The sequence below is a fragment of the Tenrec ecaudatus genome, chromosome 2 (assembly GCF_050624435.1).
Source record: "Tenrec ecaudatus isolate mTenEca1 chromosome 2, mTenEca1.hap1, whole genome shotgun sequence".
Lineage (NCBI taxonomy): Eukaryota > Metazoa > Chordata > Mammalia > Afrosoricida > Tenrecidae > Tenrec > Tenrec ecaudatus.
This window is the reverse complement of record NC_134531.1, coordinates 12,865,951-12,880,075: the sequence shown is the minus strand read 5'-3', so window position 1 is coordinate 12,880,075 and position 14,125 is coordinate 12,865,951. Positions and strand designations below refer to the sequence as shown.

The window sequence follows — 14,125 nt, the reverse complement described above, 5'->3', positions numbered from 1 at the left end:
GTCTCCAAGAAGTTTACTGTTCACCCAGAGAGCTCGAGCAACCGGGTCGGGGTCTGCGATGCGTACAAAGCCGGGCAGCTGATTACCAGGCTTTGTTCATTTGTGTAGTGCAGGCTCCTTGCCCGCCACGGCTGCTGGGGGCACGCTGGGTGGGGGGAGGGAGAAGGCGTGAAGAAAGGAAGACCCCTCCAGCTCGTGTTCTTTTGCAGCCACGTCAACCCCGACGAGACGGGGCTCTGAACTCAGAAGCTTCGAGGGTGGAGTGGGGAGAGCAGTCCCTTGACACGAGCCCCATGCACGGTCTCTCCCTTGTGTGTGTGACGTCACGCTGCCCTGCGTCCAGTTTCATGAAAAGTTGTATGTTCAAAAGGAGAAGAGATGACCAAATACTGGGAGAACTGGACTCAGAATGGAGGGGGCTTCAAAAAGTTCAGGCCATCCTGCCTTCGTACCATTGTTCCCACCTCGTTTTTTAATCCCCCTAGACATGCTGGAGAGAAGGCAGCGATTGAGAAGGGGAAAGCGAAAATCCGAGATTTGTGCTATGAGTGTGTTAAGGCCAATCAGCATTCCTTCATTTATTTATTTAAGGCAGAGCATGGTCTTCAAGCCTCCCACTGGGAGCTGAGTAGTTCACAGGTTCTTGCTAAAGGAGAGAACACAAAAACTCAACAGCTGGGAGGAAGCTACAGTCTCCAGGGATCACCATCTGCAACCAACCTGGGGGCCCAAGTGTTTGTTCTCAGGGTGACGGAGGACACCCCATTAGGTCTCCCCAGAGATAGTGGGGAGTGGGGGGTGGCTCAGTTTGCAGGCTCCACCCTCCCCTCACCCCTGTGCTGATCCTTGGATGGGGTTTCTGAGGGCACCTGGAGCAGACACCACCTGAGACAGAAACCTGTTTCAGAGAGCTGCTAGGAGAGTGAATGAGGGCCTCTGCCTCCACCTTGCTTGCTCCTTGGAGACACACACGGACAGCAACAGAGCCAGGTGCCAGCAATGCTCTGCAGCCCCAGAGCAAAGCCCCTGGGGCACCCTCCAGGACCAGGGTGGCTTCCGTCCAGGCGGAGAGCCTGGAACCGTTAACTCCTCCCAATCTGCCAGCACCAGCTCCGTTTTCTAGCTTATTTGCACAGTCTGCACATTTCAAACAGCACAGTCTGCTGGGGAAGAAGTAAGTCAGACAATGTAATTCCCCCACCCCACCCCCACTTTTTCCTTCACCCCATCTGTCTAAATATTTAATGACTTTAAGCAAATACAGACCAAACAGGCGAGATTTCCTCCTCCCGGGCCTTGTCTCGCTTTCAATTCCATTTTAAACGCGTTCAATTTATTCTTAACTGGACAACTGGCTTCACAGTCCGATGGCCGGAGGAGGAAGCAGGGCTTTCCAATAGGAAATCTAGCCGGTGTTCCAGGCATCGCCCGGAGGCCTCCGTGCTGCCCAGAGAAGAGACAGTGGGGACGGAGGCGTCTACCTAGGAAATAGTCAGCCCAGCCGGAGGAGGGGCGCGCTTAGGCACATTTCCAACCTAACCTGGATGTTTCCGCCCCTTCTCTCCACACCCACTGCACGGTGTGTCCCCCGCCGGCCACCGAACGCACCCCGTCACTGGATCCCTGTAGGTGCACTCAGAGACCAACTCTCTGTCACGAGTCTCTGCGACTCCCAGCAGCCTGTCGGATGGAGTCGAGCTGCCCCTGTGACTCATCTTTCTCCTGCAGAGCGGTTGGGAGGTTCAAACTGCGGACCTGTGGTTCGCAGCCCAGTGCCTAACCGTTCATCAGGGTGAAGAAGCCAGTTTCTCTGCTCCGCGGGCGGCCTTTCAGATAACAGCGAAAGGATGAGCACAGGGCGCAGGATGGGAGCACGAACCACTTCACTCGTGAAATCCCTCCGCCTACGAACTCATCCCGAGTCAACAGAAACAAAAGGTACTCTCCCCCTCCAGTCATTTCCAAGCCTACAGACAAGATGGAGGAGGCTGGGGGGCGTGGTGGTTAAGGCTCGCCAGCTGTCCCCTGGGAGGAGAATGTGGCATTCTGGGCCATGCAGATCGCAGCCGTGAGAGCTCTGGGGCAGCAGACTCTACCCCACGGGTCACCGTGGGTCAGTGTTGTGTTTGTTTAATGGCCAGACTCTGCAAGGGGTCGCTGGAAGGGGGTCCCTGTAAGTTCGCTCCTTAAAAGCTGCTGATGCTACATAAACCTGAGCTCACTTCCAAGTCTAGGAACAGATCACACCAATCAATCTGCTGGCACTTTCAACACCACGCTCTTCCAAATGTTCTGCACACAGTAGGGCCTGCTGCCCTCCGCCCGTCCCTCGGGTCCTTCCAAGAACCTTGCCCAGCAGCCTGTGGCCGCCACGCCTCCCCCACAGCATCTGGCTATATCACAGCGCCTCCCGTAGGCAGGGATGAGTATCTCACCTGATTGGGCCGAGAAGGGCATAGCCAGCTCCCCCGCCCCCGCCCCCCCCCCCCCAGTTCTCCCATCTCCACGGGCTCACGGCTTCAGAGATATAACTCTGGCTCGCCTGATCCAAACCTCCAAGTTCACCATCAACGGTGTGGGAGGTTCTTTCCTTTGAGTGGACTGCCTTTAAACAGACTTCCCAACCTTTGTTCCAGATCCGCATCGAGAAGGAAGACAACCCGCGTGCTCCTTAGAAGCAAGGCTGGCGAGGTTTCAGCTCGCTTCCTTTGGACGTGTCCCCAGGAAAGGCTAGACTGGCTAAGAATGGACCTGAGGTTGGTGGCTGCTCAACAGAGCCCCCCATGAGACGGAGCGGCATGGTGACAATGGATGCACACATGTCAAAGGGCCTGGGGGTGACACAGTCCCACCACCACTGACCCTGTTAGACCTTTGCCAACCTGAGCGGGAGCCGAATTGACCCCAGCTGACAACAAGCAACCATCTTTAGTGCCGTCAAGATGGAAGGGATCTTGTCCTTTTTCAGATTCCCACATTTCTCCCAAATGTTCCACCAGTCTTACTCAGGTCCTTCTTCCTATCCTATTACCACAAACTTGGGGGATTTAACGCCCCCACCCCAAATATGTCCGGCACTGCCTGTAAGCCAAGTCCCAGTGAAGTAAAGACTTTTCCCTGAGCATCATACAAGGCAGAAATAACATGTCGCCGGTTTCCACCCTCATTCCGTTTGTAAAACTTCTAATTTTCCTGAAAACTTTCATGTGTCATAACATTTCTCCCTCAAGAGCTCTATCCCGTCAGACAAGCTGAGAGGGCTTCTAGCTAAGCCCCGCTCAGGTCGGCAGGGTGTGATCCGCGGGTCCTTCCCCACGCGCCAAGGAGCCCCTTCCATGTGATCACTGGCTACTTCAGCGCCCACAGGGACCACGGCGGTGGCTTCTCGTATTCTCTGCCCCGTGACACTGTCTCAGTCCCACAAGATGTTAACACTCGGCCCGTCTGTGTCTGAGAGCAGGCCCGGGGCTTGATAAGATCACAGGCAAGCCTGGCCGAACCACATGACTGGCTGACCAACGGAAAGGAAATCCACAGCCATGACCACAGGGCTCGCCCCGGGTGCTAAGACGGACGGTCTGCCTGCCTCCCATCGTCCCTGCCTGCCTCTCTGGGGCGCCTGCCCTCAGCCCCTTGGCTGAGCCTCAGCTTGGGGTCAGTTCCCGAACCTTTCTGGCCAGGAGTGGGCTCCGTCTTCCAGACCCCTTACCTCCTTCACGTGGGTGTGGAAGGACACCGACATGTCCAGCAGGACCTTGCGCTGCTCCACGCGGCGCACAAAGTCCTGGATCCGGTCTTCCAGCTGATGCGCCGCCTGGTAGATCTCCTCCGGGTCGCACTCGCCGGTCTGGGCCAGCTGCTCCGCCGCTTCTAGCAACTTATCTGCATTCGTGTAGGTGTTCTGCACGAGAGAGCGCCCAGAGAAAAACCAGACGGTGAACAGAAGCCAATGCCAGCAAGACAGTGAGCTTCCGGTCCCTGCCGGCAAGCAGAGAGAGGGGACGGGAGAGGGGGGCTCTCGGCAGTCACTACTCCGCCGGCCGCCTTTCACCTTCTCTGGGCTCTGGTGTGTCCAGCTTTGAGCTCTGGGCCAAGCTCTCCCCGGTGGAGCTGAGCTGTGGCTGCTGACAGCGTGGCAGGGAGGCGCTTTGGGATTCTTGTCCCTGCGCTCCCGGAGACCCAGGCGGCCCCAGACACGGGCTTCCCTCTTCCCATGCAACAGGACAGCGGGTTCCACTTTTGCCTTTCAGTCTGAGACTGCTGCTCGGTCGTTCCCAAAGTGAAAGCTAAAAAGTGAAGTTGCGGGCGAGCACAGTCGAGGTCCCTTCCATGTGTTTCTTCTGCGCGGTCATGTTGTTTTTCTATTTCGGGGGGCGTATCTTTGAGGCTACGGGGAAAAACGGTCACTATCACTGGCTGTAACGAGCCCCGAGTTCTGGGGAGCTGAGCGGGAGTGGCCATGGGTGCTTGACTCGCTCTATCTGAACTCTTGAGACGTCAGAGGCTCTCAGAAGGTACCTTGAATAAGCAGGTAGGCTAGCGATTGGCTCTGCTAATGGGAACAGCTGGCTGGGATTTCTGGGGGCCTGCTACAGGGAAGGGAGTCGGAGAGGCCAAAGAGTAGGAATGAGGTCTTCAGAAAGGCCAGATGGTCACCGAGCCTGGCCGAGGGGTGACTGGGTCCTCCCCCCTTCCCTCCTCCAGCCATTTAGTCCTAAGCAGGCTCGTTTCTCACGGGGGCCAGGTGAGGACGAGTCTCCGTGGTCAGTCTGAGGGGTGAGCAGGGTGTCCCTGTGGGGTCAGTCTGAGGGGTGAGCAGGGTGTCCCTGTGGGGTCAGGCTGAGGGGTGAGCAGGGTGTCCCTGTGGGGTCAGCCTGAGGGGTGAGCAGGGTGTCCCTGTGGGGTCAGGCTGAGGGGTGAGCAGGGTGTCCCTGTGGGGTCAGGCTGAGGGGTGAGCAGGGTGTCCCTTGGGGTCAGGCTGAGGGGTGAGCACTGAGAAGATGTCTCCCAGGAAGCGGGAGCCTGAGCACAGTGAGGAGGGGTTAGGGGAGAGGAGGGCGGGCAGCAGAGTGGGAGAGGGGTGGCACCCAGGGGTAAATACACAGAGGATAAGGGCACTGGGCTTCTGGCTGGAACGGGGTGACCAACATGGGGGTGGTGTGGGAAGAAAGAGTGGGGGCGAGGGATGGATTTGGAGGTCTCCGTGTGAGCTCTGGGGTTTCAACAGGTGTGTGTGTGTTTGTGTGTGTGTAGCGGTGTGTGTGTTTATGTAGCGGGCTGGCAACATGGACTGGGCCCAGCATGCTGCACCCATCCTCCTCTCCAGGGAGCCGGGCCTGATTCTGAGGCTGGGGGGTGTGGTGGGGTGCAGAGCACTGGTTGGACGGCGGGTGGGGGGGAAGCCCTCACTGTGCCAGGCAGGGAAGGCAGTGTTAGGAGGTGCCAGGCACAACCCGGGGGCACAAAGCAGGAGCCTCCTGAGGTACAGCACTGAGCACGGCCCTCAGAAAACAACAGGAAGCCACAGGTCCATGACGGTGTAAACAAATAAACAAAGCGTCTCCGGAAGGGCAGAGTATGCATATCCTCCCACAAGAGGCTTGATACTTACACGTGGAGGAAGGCTGGCAGGCACCACCTCGGTCCAGGGACTGAGGTGACCCGGACACGGGATGGGACAAAGAGGAGAGTCAAGTGACCAACAGAGGGGGCGGGAGGACCCCAGGAGGAAGCGGTCAGACAAGCCCCCAAGAGGCCGGTCAGGTCACGGAAGGCGGAAGGCGTAACTCTCCAGGCTGAGGCTGTTCCAATGGGGCGGGGGTGGGGGTGGGGAGGACAATGGCATCCCACACGTGGCTCTGAGCTGGAGCCTCTGCTCTGAGCGGCTCTGCGGGTGCGGTTAACGAACCCAGACTAAAATGAACCATCGGAGGGACAAGCCAAGCGCTTTTCCTGTACTTGCAACTATCCTGCAAACGTTAACAACAAACAGGCCTGCGGCTCTAACCCAAGGCAGCGAATGTGACAGCCAGGTCAAGAATGGCACACATCCTATTTACTGAGCGCTGCATTGCCTAGGTGGGTGGTGCTGGGGTGCCGTTAGCCATTCCCAGGTACCGGCAATCAAGGAAGGGGGGGTGAGGGAACCACTCAGCCCCTAGCCACGTGGGGTGCCAAGGTTCAAGGTCCTGAGCACTTACTGCTGTGTCAGGGCTCTAAGGGGTCACCTCATACTCACCCAGCTACTGAGGGCCCTGGGCCTGTTGCAGGACCAACGAACAAGGTGGGACTCACATCGGGTTCAGGTCAAAGTTTCTGTCTTAACCACTCAGCCTACTGCCAAACACGCAGGTTCTGTGGACCAGGTTGCTGTTTACATTCTCTCGTGAAGCAGGTTCATAATCACACGCTTCTCCTGGCCAATCATAAAACCATTTTCCGGAGACTTTTCTCCCTATCCAAAGTATCTTAAGAATATTCCTGAAATTTTAGTATTCTACCAATCAGTGCTCTATCAACCAAGCGCTTACAGAACGCCTTTTAGAAATGCGTGAAGGGATGTCCAAAAACCCTATCAATGTTGCTGGATCTGACCACACTTGAAAAACATACCTGCGTACCTTTCATGTATTCTTTAGAATCAAATCACAGGAAATTCATTTGAAAAGCACACGCACTTCCCAGTCTGACTGCAGCGCTGGAGGGCAGGCTCGAAGGGATTCCTAAGCACTCACTACAACACGCTTGGAAGCAAAAGAACAGAAATCCCTGCACGGTCTAGCAAAGTGAAATCACTCACTTCCAAAGCCTTCTCGGGGCAAAGCCACAGGGACGTGGCCCCCATCCTACGCTGCTTGGACCTGTGCGGCCCCGACGGGCAGACGGGACACAGCAGGCATGTGCCCACCGGGACCCTTCCACGTGCACTGAAACTGTGATGGGATTTTCAAACACCTCAGAGGCCCGGCTTCCAACCTTGGAGTTCCCTTCCACGGCCGGGGTGCTGGTCTCTCTAAGGTCTGCCCCGGGACAATCACCCAGGGCAGGAGATGGCAGAGAGCAGGTCCGCCGCACAAGGGCACCCGGAATGAGGGTTATCAGGATGGTGGTCCCGAGAGAGGACAAGGAGGAACCACATAAATTAATTAAAGTGACCGTCACAGCCAAGGGGAGCCCCACAGAAAGGAGGGTGTCCTGGGTGGGGGCTGGGGGGGGGACTGGAAGACCACAGGGGCGTGAGGTAAACAGCGATGGATTTGGAGTCTCGACTGGCACCTGGTTTGTAGCAATGTGCCTAGGCTGGCTTCTCAGAAGTGGCAGACATCACACTGCTGCAAGGTGTTCATGATAGGGGAGCCTGGGCTCTCTGCATCGAATAGTGTACACACACACACACACACACTCATAAATTCGGGGGTCCCTGGGTGGTGCACGCAGGAGGCATTTCAGAAGAAAGTCTTGGGGGATCTCCTTCTGAAACGCCAGCAGCTGTCAACTCCCCAGATGCCCACACTCGCGGGGTGCCCACGAGACAGTCATCTATCTCCATGGTGCCCGACACGCTGTTATAGTAGAACTGAGAAATGATTACGCGGCTTTCATGCATGAAGCTGGGGGTTCTGAGCACTGCATGGAGGGGCTCACTGGCCACCCTTTCCCCTGGGAGGTGGGCTCTTGCTGGGGTCCTCAGCCCCTGGGGTCAGGGACTGGGTTTACTTAACCCACAAGAAGCCCCCGCAGAGCCACACGCTGAGGGGACGCTGCAGGGAGAGTGCCTCCCGTAGAACCGGGCCCGACTCCCAGACCCGGGTTCTGCGTGAGGGGAGGCCCCAGAGCTGTCTGCGCGCACACAGGGCAGTGCTGGTGGGCCGCCCTCTGGAGTGCTGGTGGGGCACTTCCTGACGGTCACGACAGCTGTGTGGGTGCTGACCCTCATGTCTGGCAGGAGCACCCTTCAAAGGGCAGCGTCTCCCCTGAGCCTCACCGTCCTATAAAAAGCGGCACTCTCTTGCAAGCAGGCAAGGACGTCCAGAGAAATCAATGTCCCTGAGGGACAGGTGCAGATGGACCTGGGGCAGTTACTAAACCATCGGAGGCACTAAGCAGGAAGCAGTTTGTCCAATGCCTCCTTGGGCCCTCAGAGAATGGGGACACACGTGGGGTCCCGTGACATCACACACCAGGTGTTGGCGGAATCCCGATCACCTTCCGTGCCCCTGAAACCTCAGGCCAGATCCCTGCAGTGACAGAACCTGAGCCTGGACTCTCCTGCGAGGAATGAAAAGCTGGCCTTCTGGCATTCCTAAGCACATGAACCGTGAAGGCTAGCTTCTGAGCATTTGAGCTCAGGGGCCTGTTTCCCCCGGGGGACGAGGGCCAGGCACACTGTGAAGTCCCAGGTGACAGATGAGCAAGGGAGGACTGAAAAACAGCGGCCGGAGCAGCAGAGGTGCACCTGTCTGTCTGTGTCCCAACCAGGAGCAGACGGCAGACACACACCCCACCCCAGCTGCAGATTCACCATTAACCCTCTGCTCGCCCCGGAGGCATGCCCGCCCGCCCTAAGGCAGAAGTTTCCAGAGAAAGAGCTGGTGCTGAGAGGACACCATGATTATCTCAGACCTGCAGAACGGGTTCACCAGTTTTCAACCAACTCGGCACGATCACCCCAAGCGTTTTTCTGTTTCGAGAAGAAGACAATTAATAAAAGGGGGTCAGGGGACCACATGTTGAGCCATGGCCAGTTCCTCTGGCCCCAGAGTGCTGTTTCGGTCTCGGGAAGTGACTGGCAGCTGTCAGGAAGCGACCGGTGGGCATCGGGAGAGCACACGGCGAAAGCCACGCTCACCTGAGCCACCTCTTCGAAATCCTCATGCCGCTTCTGCAACGCTCTGGCTCGGTGCAGCGACTTCCCCACGCCCGTGTGCTTGCTCAGAAATGCTTCTCCGTGGTTCTCGATCCAGTCCAGCACCTGCAGTGAAACATGGGCAGGGGTGCCGTGAGACCAGGCCCTGCCTTGTGCCGTGCCTCTGCGCTGCCCTGGCAGCACCGTGACCAACGTGCCAACGCAACCTGGAGGAGGGGCTCCTCTCGACACCAGTGGGGCAGGGCTGACAGAGGCAGGGCAGGCCAGCTTGCCCGCAGGACTGGTCCTCCCTGCAGATGCCAGAGGCCGTAAGAACACTGAACCTCAGCCCGAATTCCGCAGGCCCGAGCCACCGAGTTTTACACAAGACTTTGGCTCTCAAGGTCCAGAGCCCCGGAGGGAACTTCCCATTTTGTGGCATGCTTAAGTGCCCCACCTCGGTGACTCAGGGTTAATTAAGGAGTTAGTTTTGTTTTGTTCTTTATTAAAAAAACAACAACAAACTCACCGCCACTGAGTTGATTCTGACTCAGGAAGACCCCACAGGCCTGGGTGGAACCGCCCCGTGGGCTCCCCAGATGGCTCTTCCTGACGGGGGGAAGTCACTGTGCAGCTGGCAGCAGGGGCTCCTCGTGAATACGGTCAGGAGACTCACCACACAGAAGTAAACCCCCCACAACATCTGAGTTCCGATCAAATGCACCGAGGGCTGTTTATCATATGAACCAAGGAAGCGGTTCTCACCCTGTGGGTCGCAACCCCTTTGGAGGGGCCCACCCCTTTCACAGGGGTCACCTGATTCGTAATAGTAGCAGTAGCAAAATGACAGTGATGAAGTAGCAATAAACATAATTTTATGGTTGGCGGGTCACCACAACATGAACTGTATTAAAGGGCCGCGGCATCAGGAAGGTTGAGAATCACTGAACGAAGGTGTTCTGGGAGCTAACTATTCTACGACTTCCTGCTCCCCTAGATCCAGCACACATTCAAGGGGCGGAGTAGAAGCCGAGCAGGGCACGCCCGGCGGCTGAAAACGCACACACGGGAAGCCGAGCAGAACCTGAGACATCACAAGACACCAACGACATGTGGCCAGGTGTTCTCACTCCGTGAAACCTGTCCTCGTCTCTTTCTGCAGCACAGAAGGTGGTGAGGCATCGGAACTCACAGACAAACCAGGCAAAAGCAAGACCCGCTGCCTTGAGTCCATTCCGCCTCGGAGCGGCCCCGCGGGAAGGAGCGGAGCAGCTGTGGCGTTTCTAGCCCTCATGGAAGCAGACTGCCCCATCTTCCTCCCACCCAGCTGCCTGCAGCCGGGCACTCAGCCACTGAGCAAAACAACGTAACCCCACAATGCCTACATCTACACACCAACGGCCTTAGCTGGAAAATGCCGACTGCCTGTTCACACATGCCTGGCACATGTTGGGGACTTAAACCACTGAGGACACACAACACACAGGGGCCTGCAGAGCTGGACAGTGGTCCGAGGGGGCCTGGGCACTCCACCAATGGACCACTGCATCCCGGACGGGCTCTGTCCTCGGGAAGGCAACACAGGGGGCCAGAGTCTGCCTGGGGATGTTGGGCAGAGCCACCGGTGCAGCCCTAAGCTGTGCCCAGGGACAACCTGGCGGCTTGTCCTCCCCAGCCTCAAACCAGGGTCCTCCGGGGCCTGCCGGTCTGGTCATGAGTCCCAATAAATCTGGGGCTGCCTTATAAAGGTCCTGGAGGACAAGCAGATGCTGAAGTCACAAGTACAAGCACCAAGAGGGGGAGGGGGAAGGCACACCTTTCGTGTGTTACCGTGGTCATCTTAAGGACCTTTCTCTGTCCTGGACACAGCCAGTCAGCCAATCACTACGGTGACACAGACCTTTCCAAGTCCGTGTGTGCCATCTGCCCCTGTCAGCCCGCCCTCCAATCAGCCTCCTTGGTTCAGGCTGTAGATGGGAACTTCCTCCCTGCCCCACCCCACACGAGACATCAAACCAACACTTGTCAAGTTCCACTTTGGCCACTTCCCTGTTTAAGCACCGCTTTTTGGCTTTTGACTGAAATCTTTGGGTGCGTGTTGGGTTTCTGATTTCGCTCTCAAAGGCATGCTCCCAAAGGGAGCCTTTCGGTCAGAGCTCTCATCGATTAGCAAGCCAACTGGTGCTTCAGGGGCATTCACAAAGGACAGTTGATGGATGGAGCAATGTCACTTCAGGTTTTGCTAAAGCCCAAGTGGAGGTGTTTCAATTACCGTATAGACTCGAGTATGAGTCAGCGCGAATACCAGCCGAGGCACCTGGTTTTACCACAAACACTGCATTAAGAATGCGCTGACCAACTCAGCTTATACTCGGGTCTATACGGGAGGGGATATGGATCAGCCACTGCTCCTAGGCTGCACCTCTCCTCCACAAAGACGGCGCCCAAGTCCTGCACCCTCCTCGAATTGTGGTGTTTTGAGCTCATTGTGGCAGCCCCGGAACTTCGAGAGAAAAAAAAGAATCACCAACTTTGTTACTATTGCCTAGTTTTAACAGCCTGGTACACCAAGTTTGGGGACAAAAAGGAAGAAGCTTAAATGCAATTTCCAGAGGGAGGGAGGGAGGAAGCCATTCCTTCAAAGAGCCGCGCCCAGGATATTCCTGCTGCACCCTAAACCACCGTCACGAAACTATTGTTCAGTAATTTTCTGGACTTTGAAAGATTACGTTTATCATTCTGTTTGGAAATGAGTATGAAACAGTCCAAAACTGTCAGAACAAAACCAAACCAAACCCAATGCCGATGCGTTTCCTGGGAATAGGGAATTGTTAGGCATGAACTCAAGTCAAGTTACTGATGACATAAATGCATACAAGTAGACACGTATCTGTGTGCATGTCTTCGTCGGACTCACCGTGACCGAGTTGATTATGCATCACAGCAACTCGCTGGGGCAGAGAACGGACCCTGTGGTTTTCTGAGACTGAAAACCTTGACGGGTGTAGAGAGCCTCGTCTTTCTCCCGCGGAAGGGCTGGTGGTTTTGAACTGCTGACCTTGTGCAACCAAACGCATAACCCAATCTGCCTTCCGGGGCTCTTTCCAGGAATGTCCATATGCAGTTAAGTTCCCATGCCCACTTTCACTGGGCGCCTTCTCAGGGGCCCACCTCATATGGCTGGCACCTGAGGAACGGGAGCCGGAGTTCTGGGGCTGTTCGTGACCACCTCCTGCTCTGTGGTGGGCGCACTTCTGAGCCTCCGGGCTGGGGACCCCAGGCCACATGCAGCCTTGGAGCTGGGCTTAGTGATTGATCTTTGCCCCTGGGACCCGACCCTAAACTCGCTTCCAACCCCCGCGTGCCCTGCCATTCTCTCATGGCTGCTCACAGGTTCACGCGGCAACCACGGGGTGTGCTTTCTTTCAAACACTTGCCCACACATACGCACGTTCTCTTCGTGTGTGTGTGTGTGTGTGTGTGTTGTGCACATAAAAATACTTGCTCTCTCGCTGTTGTTCTGTTAAGCCCTTTTCCTTTGTTTTAAAGGGTACTTCCAGGTGCCTTTTCAAACGGACAAAAATCACTTCCCACTTCTAGGATCACCAACAGCCCTACTGCATCCCTGTGGATTTAGATTGTCCCATATTTTCATCTTGACACATTACAGCCTTGGTGGCTGCGTCTTTTCAAGTACTGTTATGTTACCCTTGCCCCTGCTTCGTCTCTGCTCGCCAGTCCCACTCTGTGGCAAAAATTTCCCTAAGCTGTTCCTAATCTCTTACAGAGAACATTTCTTTTTCCTTAATCTTGCCATCTTATTGATTCTTGGATTGATCTTCCCACCTCCTGGCCTAGCTTGGTGAGTCAAGCCAGCCTGCTACGTCCTCTTTGCATATGGAGTTGGACCAGGCCTGGCTGTTTAGTCAGCGGCAGCAACCACCGAGAAAACAACCACCAAACGGCCTCCCTGCAAGAGCAACGGCCTGATGTCCATGCACCGGTCCCGGGGCCTCGGCGCTGTATGTGTGACCAAACACTTTCTCCTGTACCGTTCCACCCACCTTCCTGTCCCTGAGAACAGAGGCCTGCATACAGAGCTGGCCTCGCCATGACCTTCATTGTTTTCTCCACATAAAAACGAGTGTTCGCTCGCTGTCTGCAGGTTGAGAACTGGGGGTGAGGTGGGGGTGGTTAGAAGAGTGGAGTAGAAGGTAGAAAAAGGAGACCTCCTGTTACCCAGACGGCCAGGAAGTCTGTCAGCCACAGACCTTGGCCCAAAGGAGGGAGGCCCGGTGGACACTGAACGTTTTGAGGTTCTGGACGACTAGGAAAGGCTTCATCTCCACGCTCCCCATCAGACTGTTTCAGCTCTCCCTGCAGCTCCACCCCTGCTCCCTGGCTCCTGCTGCCCCTCCGGAGCTCCCTCCTGGGATGGCAGTGCAGTACGCACCACCACGGGCAGCCCCGCCAGCGGGCTCTTTCTGGGTCAGCCCTGGCTGAGACGTCAACCTGGGACGGACCTGAAACCAGTACAATGTGGGTGTCCCGCAATGAGGCCTGGACTGGGGGAAATGGGGAATGAGCACCCTGTCAGAAAGGGAACCTCCCGCTTAGAAAGCAGATCTCTGGACCAGCACACCCTGCAGGCTCTCACTGCTGGGCTGACGATGCTTCCCCCCTGCAGGATGGGCAGGGGCCTGGGGAAGACCGTGGGTGTCCGTGGCTAACACCACAGCGCCAGGCTTCTGTGGACCCTGTGAGCAGAGACGGCGGGAGAGGACGGGAGGCAGGGACAGCCCAGGCCTGGAGAAGTCGCCCCCACTCCCAAGGGTGTAACTCCCACCCCAAGGGAGCGCAGCAGCCCCTTCCTCTTCCTGAGGCATCCCTAAAAGCCGCGCAGTGAACAGTTCCCCGGTTCAGCAGTCCCTGTCCGCCTGCAGTTCCTGGCGGCGGGACCTTCCATACAACACAGGAAGGGATGTTTGTAACCAGGGAATACCGTGCTTGCTGCAGGCTCTGCCCCAAAGTGGACCACGCACGAGGTTCCAGCGGCCGTGGCACGGTGCATAAAGCAAACTGCCAGGCACAGGTCAAGAAGGCTTGTCCTCCTCGGGGCAGGTGCCCCACGCTGGCAACGTGGGATCCCCACAAGGCTGGCCTCTCTGACCTTCTGTGCGTCCTCTCAGCTGCCGGTCAGGGGAGTTGGCATGGGGTCAGCCCAAAGTCAAGAGACAAGCCGTTCCAGGAACAGATACGCAAAGCTGAGTGCACCTTCCC

The 14,125-nt window shown here is 56.7% G+C and overlaps 1 protein-coding gene across 5 annotated transcripts in view; it reads right to left on the bottom strand.

Annotated features, from left to right (window-relative positions):
- Window positions 1–14,125, bottom strand: part of TRIO (trio Rho guanine nucleotide exchange factor) — a 309,165-nt gene that overhangs the window by 143,486 nt on the left and 151,554 nt on the right. For all 5 annotated transcript variants that reach the window (XM_075540870.1, XM_075540867.1, XM_075540868.1 and 2 more), the window contains exons 10-11: window positions 8,849–8,971; window positions 3,710–3,901 (exon numbers count right to left, since the gene is read on the bottom strand). In XM_075540870.1, the coding sequence (XP_075396985.1) occupies window positions 3,710–3,901; window positions 8,849–8,971 (315 nt within the window). The remainder of the gene's footprint in view (window positions 1–3,709; window positions 3,902–8,848; window positions 8,972–14,125) is intronic.